This window comes from Phaseolus vulgaris, chromosome 2 (assembly GCF_000499845.2).
Source record: "Phaseolus vulgaris cultivar G19833 chromosome 2, P. vulgaris v2.0, whole genome shotgun sequence".
Classification (NCBI taxonomy): Eukaryota; Viridiplantae; Streptophyta; class Magnoliopsida; order Fabales; family Fabaceae; genus Phaseolus; species Phaseolus vulgaris.
In genome coordinates this window covers 46,902,971-46,915,897 of record NC_023758.2, presented here as the reverse complement: position 1 = coordinate 46,915,897, position 12,927 = coordinate 46,902,971, and the positions used below count along the sequence as shown (strand labels likewise).

The window sequence follows — 12,927 nt, the reverse complement described above, 5'->3', positions numbered from 1 at the left end:
AAGCTTGACGCTAAAACATGTCATAGATGATGACGTGGACCAATCAGGATTCGGGAATTGCTTGCTCCAGCCAATAGCATTCGTTCTTGTGTTGGGAATATCTCCGCCGTCCATCTTGATGACCTCGTTAACCTCTAGTATATTCTTCCATCTACTATCGCTGTTAATTATTGTCTTATTACTCATATTACATTAAGTTGTTGTTGTTGTTAGTGCTAAACATATTTTGTGTATTTATTTACTATTTAATTCATCTGCTTATTTTGTGAAGTTTAAATAGTATAAAATAGTATTTAGTTAAATTTAATTTTAAAATAGTATAGCTGTAATAATCTTTTTTAAAATTAAAATGAAATTTGATTTTTTATACTAATTTCAAATTAGTGTTAAGGCATTAGTATGTGATTTTTTTTAGTTATCAGGACTGGAACAGACGCTAAAATATTTAGTTTTAATGCTCATCTGAATTGATTAAATAAAATAATATTATTTTAGTTTTTTACATAAAAATATAAGACACGAAAGAAAATTGATAAAAAATAATATAAATAAATTTATAAAATTTAAATCTCATAAGTAATATCATACAACAAAATCATGCCATACATAAAACCAACAAATTTAATACATATGAATTAAGTTCAACAATAACAAATAAAATATATATTAGTAATTACAAATATCTTAAAGAAATCTATAACAAAAAAAACTTATTTTTTTGGTCAATGGATTGGACCCTTTAATCCATTCATTTTTTGGTCATAATCGATTTGACAGTTTAATTGAAATCTAATTAAAAACATTAGAATGAATTGGTTCCTATTTCAACCAAACCCACTTATCAATTTAATCAAGATTTTTATAAATATGGATTTTTTTTTTTTATTAAAGGTTATGTGATACCGCATATGTAAATAACATATGATTCGATTATATTTATTTTTCTAATTATACCAATAATATTGTAATTTTAATTTATTTGTTCTAAATTTTTATTAGTTATTTTTATATGTATCATTTTTTTCAATTGGATGGCTAACAAAGATAATTGAAATATTTTTTTATATGAATTTCAAATTCACATGTTAGTGGAATTTTGATATAATTTTTTTTATTTCAAAAGTATATTAAGGTTTCATTGTAAATTTTTAAAGGTAAGTAAAAAAATATTGTATCTATATCCAACTAAATATCTTAGAAATAAAGGATTAAAAATAACTAAATCTTAATTATACACAGGTTTAGTGTATCTTTTAATATATATTATTTTGATATAATTCTAAAGTGTTCTTGTAGTTTATAATCTTAAAAAATAATTATTAGATATCAAATATTCAAAAACACAAACGCACACAGTAAACATAAATTAAATTTTTAGTATCAACTAAAAACAATATAAATTATGTTAATGATTAAGGATATGTTTAATCTAAATAGTGATAACTTATATACTAATAAAAATATCACTAGTAAAAATATTACTGTAGATAGAGAAGTTGTTTACCTTTTCCTTTATGTTTACTGGTAAAAATACAGGCACGGTCGTTGCGCTGTATGGATGTTTTTTTTATTAATTTTTATATGATAGAATTGTAACATATATAAAAATCATTTTAAAGAAGTTAAAATTAAAAAATAAAAAAATAAAATGTAGTGATCGAAAATTAAAATTATTTTATTTTATATATAAAATTTAGTGTAAAAATGTGTAAGATTATGATTTCTCTTTTATTCTTATTGCTTTAAAAATAAGAAATTAAATAAAATATAGGAAATTATATAAAATTGTATATTAATATTAATTTAAAAAATTATTTTATTTTTTAAACAATTTATATAAAATAAAAAAATACTCTATTGTATTAGTAAAATAAATATATTAAATAAAGGTAAAATAAATAAATAAAATAAGTATAAAGAAAAATGGTTATAATGGAAAATCGGTTTGAAGGGAAGATAAAAGAAAGCTAACTTTTGCTTATTGTCCTCTTACACTTTTAATCTGCCTTAAATAAAAAAGAGAAAGTCTATAATTATGTGTTACAAAACATGTTCTATGTTCTGGTAAAAAGCTTAAGAAAGTATATTTTCCTGTTAAACAAGTTACTATTTGATGGTGATTTTTTTTTTTAAGAACAACTTTTTTTAGTGTTTGAATTTTAGTTCTCCGTGTACTTATAAAAGTATTTGCTACGTAAGTGCAATAAATATTTAATAATAACAAATTTTATTTTACTTATTTATATGATTTTGATAAAAAAAAAATATGTAGAATTAGAACAAATTCCTATAAATAAAAAAAATATAGATGATGAAAAAATATAAAATTGAAGTATTAAGTTCTTTATATTGTTTAATGCAGTTCACCATTTGAAGTTAAAAAATAATCAAGAACATCATGATAGCTTTTGACCAGTGCTAGAAAAGTTACTGAACAAGGTATAATATATATATAGAGAGAGAGAATACACCACATTTACCTTTGATTTGTCCCTTATATTTTTTTAAAAATAAAAACCCAAACAGAGAATATAAAACATTCAAGACAACAAAATCTAGAATAAAAAAAAACTCAATAAGTGAAAAAGATTCTAGAAGGAAAATAAGAACAAATTGATGGAATGATTATATTTTAATTTTAAATGTTATTCATTTAGTGTTTTGATGTTGATTGATTTTAAATATAGTAATATTAAAAAATTATAATAATTTGTTTATATTACAGAAATATAAATAATGTAGTTTATTTTTTAAAAAACTATTCTAATTCATGCACTTACCAACTTCATGTTTAAAGAGAATTCATTTTCGAATTTTAGAAACGTATATGAAAGAATAACAAATTACTTAGTATGGTAGGACTAAAAATGAGTGCTTTTCTATTTTATTAAAAAATGACTTTAAAATATGTTCTATTGCACAAATTTTTATGTTTTTCTTTCTAATTTCTCATTATTGAAACAAGTGTGTGTTGCAAATAAATATCTTCTAATAAAGTTTTTTTTTTAACTTTTAAAAAAATTATTTATGAAATATCAATGTTTATTTTATATTCTTATTCATCATGCCAACTAATGGGTAAAAAGTTCTTAGTATTGGCTAAAGATTCACAAAAACTAAAATGGGCACCCTAGTGTGGTTTGAAATATTTCATGAGGTACTTTGAATCTTTTATCTATTTCCAACTTCTTTCTCAACCTTACATGATTGATGTTTCAAATCTAAAGATTTGTTTTGAAAATAATGTAAATATTGTCTTAATAACAATTTATTTAATGATTTGGAATTTTCTTTAATTTTCAAAAAAACATTTTTTTTTATTTTCTTAATTTTTTTTTTATTTTCTTTCTATCGGTATATCTTATTTGATAACAAAACATGTTCTTAAAATAATAAATATTGGAAATACCATTATGACATATCAAATTGATATAATTTTCATAATAATAAGTGACTAGGTGTACAATATTACACAAAATATTTTAACTATAGTTACCGATACATAAAGAAATAAGTACTTTCATTATCGTGGTTATAATATCAATGAACACATTGTATGAAAATAATTTTATCCACAAAAGTTATTTAAATGATTTTGACTCAAACCATTAATAAATCATCCTTCAAGATATTGCATCATTGTAAGAAATATAAAATGGAAATTTTGAAGAAAAAAAATAATACTTAATTTCGTGTCATTTTCATAAGATCATAATTCTCTTAGTAGAACAATTAGTAGCACAAAAGAAGTGTTACGAGAAAGAAGTATAGAAAATAAAAGATTGAGAATGCTTATGTTTCCTAAAACTACCATGATGAGTAATCTCTTTAAAAAATTTAGAAAAAAATTGATTTTGTTTATTTATTATTATAGTCCAATAATTTATGACTAAAACTATTACGTGTGAATAAAAATATGTTCATCGAGTTATCATTATGAGTACTTTATAAAAAAAAATATTTTATTCTAAGTTGGGATTTCACTTTATTTTGTGTATAAATAAAACTCTATGAAAAAATCATACTCGTATGACTTTAATATATACTAAATATTTCTATTAAGATCAGTCTTAAATCTAGTCACGTTAACATCATTATCTTTGTGAATATTAAGTTTCAAGACTTTGTAGGTCTCTTAAATAAACATTTGCACATTCGTCTCTTTGTTGAAGTTGTTCGAGCTTCAAATTTTTTTTTTTCTTCATAGTAATAAGGAACAAATTTAAAGTCCATGTATTTTTTAAGTTTCACCCAATAAATCACAGTGACCTCTTATTTAGTCTAATATCCATCCAAGTTTAGTGACACCAAATAATGACACACTTCTCAAACTATTTCATGTTTCTTAGATCTTATAATTCTCAACAAATCTAAAAAAATGAAATTTTTGATTCACTTTTATTTTCCATTCAAGATGCATTGTTAATTATTTATAAATAAAATTATCAATGAACATTTTTGTTTAACCTATTCATAATAATGAATACTAGTGTTTCACACCTTTTATGAACTCGTAATTTTGTTGGTGTCCTTCCTCATTTATATCATAGTTTTCCATATTTAGAAGAACTTTTGGATATTGTCATTCATCTTCCAAATGTATATCCCTTATGTAAATTTTTCCTTTCTACTGTTTACTTTCACCTTATATTTGGCGGCATGGAGAAACAAGAGTATGAGAAGATCTTTACACTTTTCCTACAAAATGTCAAAAAAACAAACAAACTTAAACAACACAGTAGTTAAAAATTAACATAAAAATAAGAAAAAATATTGTAGGTGTCATACATATATATCTTAACTTTAAGGATTACATAAGGTGGGATATCTAAAAAAAAAAATCTCACATTTTTGTAACAGTGATAAAATAATAGATCAATTACTTGAATCAAGGTGTCAAATTAAATCATAACAATTATACAGATATCACGTAATATAAAACTTTAAGAAATTTAAAGACAAAATAAAAAAAATATCAATACAAAAAAAGGCTAGAACAAACCGAATAAAAGACACGACAAAACTGGAAAAAATGATAAAAAACACAATTTCAATACTACAATCAACTAGATGTAAGATTGATTACTATAAAAGACTATTGATGACATAAGGTAAAGACATCCACAATATATGTACTAATTTGTCAAATAAAAAATCAACAACCAATCTTGTATAGAAGTTTCAGAGTAATGTGATTTGCACATTTAGACATTTTTTTTTTAAATAAAAAACTTTCATGTTAGGCATTATTATGCAATTTGACATTTCAGCTATGATAACACCTCAAGTAACAACAATCATTTGTCATCGCATGAAAAAAAAAATATTATTAAAAAGAAAAAAAAATGGGGTATTATACCAAAACTCATATGTTAACAAAAACGATATAAACGATATATTGATAGACTATACTTATTCATAAAGAATTTTAAGAACATACTTATTCATAAATTAGCCAACTTATCAGCACACACATCCCTTTCACGAAAAATATTGTAACTCTAAATCTTATTTTCTCACAGTAATTAAGATAAATATTCCATTGATTACGAAGCATCCATGGAACATTGTTCTAGCAGTAAACACAACACAAACCAAAGCAGAATCACATTTCAGCCAGACATTAGTAAGTCTCATATTTTGAGCTTCCTTCAAAACATGTATAACATAATAAAACTCAACAATCATAACCGTCTGAACTTCAAGAAACGCAGAGAAAACTCAAATAAATTATCTCATACTCTTTACTTAAACTGAGAATTTTTTATTCAAATAATATGATTTGAAAATTTATCATGAAGTATTTACAAAATTTGACTAGGATTATATTTACGCAAGTTATTACCAAATAAAACACTATTAAAAATCGCAATTCAAGAATAAAAGAAACAAATACTTAAAAATGACATAAATTTTACTCCATTAAATTAAAACCAAGATCACTTATAATTTATTAATTTAACATACTAGGTCAAAACATATAGAAATAATACTAATTGAATATTTACATATTTAAATTGAATTTTAAAACATAACTATTTTTTTGTTCTAGTTAAATTTTTCATGTAAGAAGATACAATTTTAATAAAATTAAAACATCTATTTCATAGAAGAATATAAGAAAATTTAAAAGAAAGAGAAATAACTTACCAAAAATAACACTCAATATTGATGTTATATACATATTTAAATCACCAAATGAAAATAGAGAGCTTGTTTTTTAGTTTGGAGAGAAGGAAGTGGAAAAGTTAACCCTTTTTAATTTTTTTTTTGGTTAGAACCCAATAAACAAAAGTCAAAGTGTTCTTACTATGTAAGAATTTATATTTCCACTGTCAATTATAAACATCACCAATACAACTATGTAAACTTTACACAAGTGATTAACAGAATTAAAACTTAAACAAAAAATAAGTTGAATTATTATATTTTAATTTATTTGACACACCTATATTAAAACACATAAACAACTCCTTATATATATAAACATATATTAAAACCATAAAAAAATCCTATAATAACTAAAAAGTAAAAGGTATACTTATTTTTGTTTAAATTATTAATTTTCTATTGCAATATATAAATTATGTTAGTTTACATATTAGAAATGATTAGGTCTAATAAAAAATAAAAAATATATCAAAATAAAATAGATATTTAAGAAATTGAATTTACTGTGTAAAAAATAAATAAATTTATTATAAATTTAACCAAAAAAACTATATAAGATCATATAAATTATAAAATTAAATAGTTTATGTATAAAAATTATAATAATGATATATATAGCATGTATATTTAATTTGATAAAATAAGCTATGATGATAGAGGTTATAATACTCTCATAATCGGGTGAGTGCAAAGCCGACACCATTGACAGTGCGCTTAATAAAGAATAGACATCATATGCCATTGATTTAAAACAGGAGGGAGAACACACGCGCGGGGATGTCGCGTGACCCAGATAAAAAATCAGATCATGCAGGCATTTCAAAATAGAGCCGTTGATGAGAAGATCGTAGCGTCCAGATCAGCCCTATTTGAATCAGCGGCTGATATTGCCTCACGTCTCTCCAAGTGTGTCGTACAGCGAATATAAAAAAGCAAGTATTGAACACCCAAAAAACTTAAAACATTGGCGTCTCTGCTTTTTCCCACACTCTGCTAGGGTTTCAGAGTCGCCGCGCTCCTTCCCTCACTCTCTCCTTTAAACTTGTGTCAACTCGTTCACCTCACTCTCTATCGCCGATTCAACTCGCCAACTCGTTCTAGGTCAGTTATCCTTTCTCCATTTTCTCTTACTCGCTAATCCCCAATTAGAACTTTGTGGTTCTTTACATCACTGCTGATCCCTGGCAATAGTTTATTTGTGTCTTCACTTCATTAACCGTATTTAGGGTTTCCTTTGTTTTGCTTTGCTTAGCGATCAGAACCAGTTCTTTAACTTTCTTTGTCAGTGTTGTTTTCTGTCTGGGCGTTATTTGAACTGATTTTTATTCGAATCGGGATTCTTGATGCATTTTTTTAGTTTTACTGTTGGGAAATGTGGAAAATGGATGTGGGGTTATTATCTTTTCGCATTTTCGATCTGTTGGGACTTCTGCAAGTGGTGTTTTAATGTGTTAAGAGTGTTTTCTGAACTACTAATGTTTTGTTCTCCATTTTCAAATGTTGTCGTTTCGGTTTGTTACATCTTGCTGGGGTTATTTCTTATTGTTTACATTATTATTGCTGTGTTCTCTTTATGTGGTGACTTAAGGTTTATGAGAGGGTTAGGTCAATTTCTTGTCAGCTGAGAACATGGTTTTATAAGCCTGGATTGAGATTATGAGGTTATGCTTTAGGAGTGTAGTTTTGTCTGCATTATGGCCACATCTCATAGCCAAAACTCATACATTGTATAGTTCCTATCTTTTAATATTTATATCTCTCTCAGAAACCCTTCTTAAATTTTGTTGCACACTGTACATTGCTTTGTTTTCTGATGAAAAAAATACTGTACCATTAAAAATATGTTTTTTCGCATGGTTTTGTTAATCTTTTCTATTGATGCTGTACCCTCTCTATTAGTCTTTGCATTGTTCTTTGTGTTACACCCTCTGCAATGAGTATTGAATTCGAATACATAATTTGCCTTTTTTTTTCTTTCATTAGTATTGTATTTAGTCTTAGATCCTTTATTTATGTTTTATCTTCAGATGGCCATGGAGGTGACTCAGATCCTTTTAAATGCGCAAGCTGTCGATGGTGCATTAAGGAAACAAGCAGAGGAAAACTTGAAACAGTTTCAGGAACAAAACCTTCCAAGTTTCTTGTTTTCTCTTGCTGGGGAATTGGCAAATGATGACAAACCTGCAGAGAGTCGGAAGCTAGCAGGTTTAATTCTCAAGAATGCTCTGGACGCCAAAGAGCAGCACAGGAAAATAGAATTTGTGCAAAGATGGTTGGCGTTGGACCCAACTTTGAAAGCCCAGATTAAGGCATTCTTGTTGAGGACACTTTCTTCTCCTTCTCTTGAGGCTCGATCAACTGCATCACAAGTTATTGCTAAGGTTGCCGGCATTGAGCTGCCTCATAAACAGTGGCCAGAATTGATAGGATCCCTTTTGTCGAATGTTCACCAGCTTCCTGCTCCTACTAGGCAGGCAACTCTTGAGACCCTTGGGTACATTTGTGAAGAAGTTTCCCCGGATGTAGTAGACCAGGAACATGTAAATAAGATACTCACTGCAGTTGTTCAGGGAATGAATTCAACTGAAGAAAACAATGATGTCAGGCTTGCTGCCATAAAAGCATTGTATAATGCTTTGGGTTTTGCTCAGGCAAATTTTTCTAATGACATGGAGCGGGATTATATCATGAGAATTGTTTGTGAGGCCACCCAATCACCTGAATTGAAGATTAGACGAGCAGCATTTGAGTGCTTGGTAGCCATTTCTTCAACATACTATGAGAAGTTGGCTCACTACATCCAAGATATCTTCAATATCACTGCCAAGGCTGTGAAGGAAGATGAAGAGCCTGTTGCACTTCAGGCCATTGAATTTTGGAGTTCAATATGTGATGAAGAAATTGACATATTAGAAGAATATGGAGGTGATTTTAGTGGGGATTCAGATGTTCCCTGCTTTTATTTTATTAAACAGGCGCTTTCATTTTTGGTCCCCATGTTATTGGAGACACTTCTGAAGCAAGAAGAAGACCAAGATCAGGATGAAGGAGCGTGGAACATTGCTATGGCTGGAGGTACATGTTTGGGATTAGTTGCACGAACAGTGGGTGATGATATTGTAACTTTGGTCATGCCCTTTATTGAAGAGAATATAACCAAACCAGATTGGAGGCAACGGGAAGCTGCAACTTATGCCTTTGGCTCTATTTTAGAAGGTCCATCCCCTGATAAACTAGTGCCGCTGGTTAATATGGCTTTGAATTTCATGCTCTCTGCATTGATGAAGGATCCAAATAATCATGTGAAAGACACAACTGCATGGACTCTTGGACGGATGTTTGAATTTTTGCATGGATCGGCTCTTGATACTCCCATTATCACTCCTGCTAACTGCCAACAGATCATTACTGTGCTGGTTCAGAGTATGAAGGATGTTCCAAATGTTGCCGAGAAGGCTTGTGGTGCTCTTTATTTTCTTGCCCAAGGCTATGAGGATGCCGGATCTTCATCCTCTCCTTTGACCCCTTTCTTTCAGGAAATTGTTCAAGCTCTCCTCAATGTAACTCACAGAGAGGATGCTGGAGAATCTCGCCTTAGAACAGCAGCCTATGAAGCCTTAAATGAAGTGGTGAGGTGTTCTAATGATGAAACAGCTCCAATGGTAGTACAGCTTGTTCCTGTCATCATGTTGGAGCTCCATCAGACTCTTGAGAATCAGAAGTTGTCATCCGACGAGAGGCAGAATGAATTACAAGGACTTCTATGCGGTTGCTTGCAGGTTATCATACAGAAGTTGGGATCTTCAGAACCAACGAAATATCATTTCATGCAGTATGCTGACCAAATAATGGGTTTGTTTTTGAGAGTTTTTGCTTCACGAAGTGCAACAGCTCATGAGGAGGCCATGCTTGCTATTGGAGCTTTGGCCTATGCAACTGGAGCTGATTTTGCAAAATACATGACAGAATTTTACAAGTATTTGGAAATGGGTCTTCAAAATTTTGAGGACTACCAGGTTTGTGCTATCACAGTGGGTGTGGTTGGTGATGTATGCAGAGCTTTGGAGGAGAAAATACTGCCTTATTGTGATGGGATAATGACCCAACTTCTTAAGGATTTGTCCAGCAATCAGCTGCACAGGTCTGTTAAGCCTCCTATCTTTTCGTGTTTTGGAGACATTGCATTGGCAATTGGAGAAAACTTTGAGAAGTACCTGTTATATGCAATGCCTATGCTTCAAAGTGCTGCAGAGCTCTCTGCTCATACAGCCAATGCTGATGACGATATGACAGAATACACAAATTCTTTGAGAAATGGAATCCTAGAGGCATACTCAGGGATCTTCCAAGGGTTTAAAGGTTCCCCGAAGACCCAGCTTTTGATGCCTTATGCTCCCCATGTGCTGCAATTCTTGGATAGTTTGTACATTGAGAAAGACATGTGAGTAAATTTCTGCATATTCTGTTCCTGTCCGATTTGTGAATTTTGCATCTTCAATTTTATAAACTGTTATTTATTTATTGGTGCTTCTTGTCTTTTCAGGGATGATGTTGTTACGAAGACAGCAATTGGTGTGCTTGGAGATTTAGCTGATACTTTGGGTAGTAATGCTGGCCACTTGATTCAGCAGTCTGTGTCCAGCAAAGACTTCCTCAAAGAGTGTTTATCATCTGATGATCATTTGATTAAGGAATCTGCGGAATGGGCCAAGTTGGCAATTAGTCGAGCAATTTCATTTTGAGGATGTTACTAAGGCTTTCTAGTTCTTCTTGCATACATCATCTGCATTTGTTGCGTGGGGGTCTCAACTGCATACCATGAGTCGGGTCATCACCATTTTTGGGCACAGGTGTTCGGTCCTATGGCTTTCTGCATTACATGTCAGCAACATGGAGTCTGCGTTTTCATTTTTACTTTTTTAAATTTATTGTTCTGCATTGCTATGGTGGAAGTCGGTGGGTGATGACCAGTCTTTCTGCTACCTTGGCAGAGAAGACTAGGTTTTTACGTACAGGAGGAGAAACAGGAAGTCTAAATGGGGGAGGAGGAGCAAGAAAAGAGATAGATGTCTGCCAATACCATCAATATTGGAGTTGCATGTGTTTTGGAGTCTATGGTGGTCTAGATATTATGTCCTTTACTTTTTTTTTTTTATCTTTTCCTTTTCCTTTTACTTTTATTGGCTGTAGAGTTGAAACAATCATCTTAGTCCATCCATCTGTTTGGGATAGGTAATGCAACATATTTTAGCGGTTCCTTGAAATTATTCAAATAATTTTTTGTCACCCGCTTCAAAGTTTTGATTCCTGAGTTTTTTACATTTATATTATTAATGTCGCCGCATGGCATCTACGAATGAACGTGTCACCAACGTATTGAGATTGAGATCACAGTTTCGTATATACACTGCCTCCACACATGTGCATGGTTTTTTATGGGTCAGTATTAGTTATTAAGTGTTTTCATATGCTTCTATCAAGTTGGTTCAGGCAGTTCTGATTCGTATTGTAACTAAGTGCTTGAAGAAGACAAATGTCATTTTAGTTTCTTATTAGGATGTTGTGGAATGAGTGTGTATAATACGATAAATGATAAACTAATTGTTCTTATAATACTTTTTTAATTTTAGTTATATGATTAGCCGTTGGTTTAAACAATTTTGTTTTGTCATTTCAATGATATTTAATCTCTGATTTGTGATAGTTTTATTTGGTAAAAAAGAGAGGAATTGGCTAGTTTTGTCCCGATTTTCGTTTTGCACAGGCAGCATCTAACAAACATTTCAATCATTAAGCATAATTGTTTGAATCTTCTAAGAAAAAATCTAAGTAAAAGGGACATTTTATTTGGATGGATTTACAAGAATTCTACTCGATAATCAAATGTTCACGATATAATTTGACATGTTAAATTTGCTGGTATCCTTCAGCAAAAAATTAGGTGTTTTGGTTAAGAGAAATAATAGTTCAGAAAAATAACTAGGTGTTTTAGTGACAACTACTTGTTATTTTTAAAAAGGAATTTTGTAAAGTAGATTAATATAAGCTAATTGTTATATTAGTAACAAACAGACAAGTCTATACACGTAACTTATTATGATTAAGCTTTAGGTGTCTTTTTCTCTGACCCAAACCCTTATCTCAAGAAAAAAAATTAGTGGTGTATTATTTTGTAGTACACTGTTTTCTAAAATAAAATTAATGATTGAGTCTTGATTCAAAATTACTACTTATTACTTGCATATGATAATGACCTGTCTATTTCTTGCTAATTGAATGACATTAAAAAAAATTCCTAAACATTTTAAGAAACAAAAATACTTATATTTTAATTGAATGACATTAAATCAAGTAACAAAAATACTAATATTATATATAATATATTTTAATTTTAATTTCTTATTTTTTGAAAATATATTTTATATTTTATAATTATTAGATAAACTTAGTTTTGCTGTACTATTAGATTAATAAGCTAATAATCACACATAATATGAATTTAACTTTTCTGACGATTAACCGATTCTCATTGAGTTGGACGAATACTTGATGTTACATATTTAAAAAAATTTAAAGACTAATTTATTTAAAATACCATAAACTAAAATTGAAATTAGCTATAATTATAAGAATTAAAAACTCACCCGTCCCTGCTATTTTTTATATACTTTTAATCTCTATCATTTTTATTGCATGCAATAACTTGATAGAAAAATATATTAATACAATAAGCATATTTTTATTTGAATTTTTTAT

General features: G+C 29.0%; 1 protein-coding gene across 2 annotated transcripts; it reads left to right on the top strand.

Annotated features, from left to right (window-relative positions):
• Positions 1–7,121: 7,121 nt before the first annotated feature.
• On the top strand, positions 7,122–11,457 carry LOC137812761 (importin subunit beta-1-like). Of its 2 annotated transcripts, XM_068614951.1 has the most exons (3): positions 7,122–7,272; positions 8,199–10,612; positions 10,715–11,457. In XM_068614951.1, exons 2-3 carry the CDS (start codon positions 8,199–8,201, stop codon positions 10,911–10,913), a joined length of 2,613 nt encoding a protein of 870 aa, XP_068471052.1. In that variant the 5' UTR covers positions 7,122–7,272; the 3' UTR covers positions 10,914–11,457. The 2 variants fall into 2 exon arrangements, with proteins under 2 accessions (XP_068471052.1, XP_068471051.1); XM_068614950.1 differs by lacking the exon at positions 7,122–7,272 and having other exon boundaries at positions 8,184–10,612.
• Positions 11,458–12,927: the final 1,470 nt, after the last annotated feature.

Excerpts from the sequence above, each read along its gene's own strand:
- LOC137812761 (XM_068614950.1), top strand. The coding sequence starts at position 8,184 with ATGTTTTATCTTCAGATGGCCATGGAGGTGACTCAGATCCTTTTAAAT. Across the intron at positions 10,613-10,714 it reads TTGTACATTGAGAAAGACAT|GGATGATGTTGTTACGAAGA; the intron begins GTGAGTAAATTT and ends TTGTCTTTTCAG.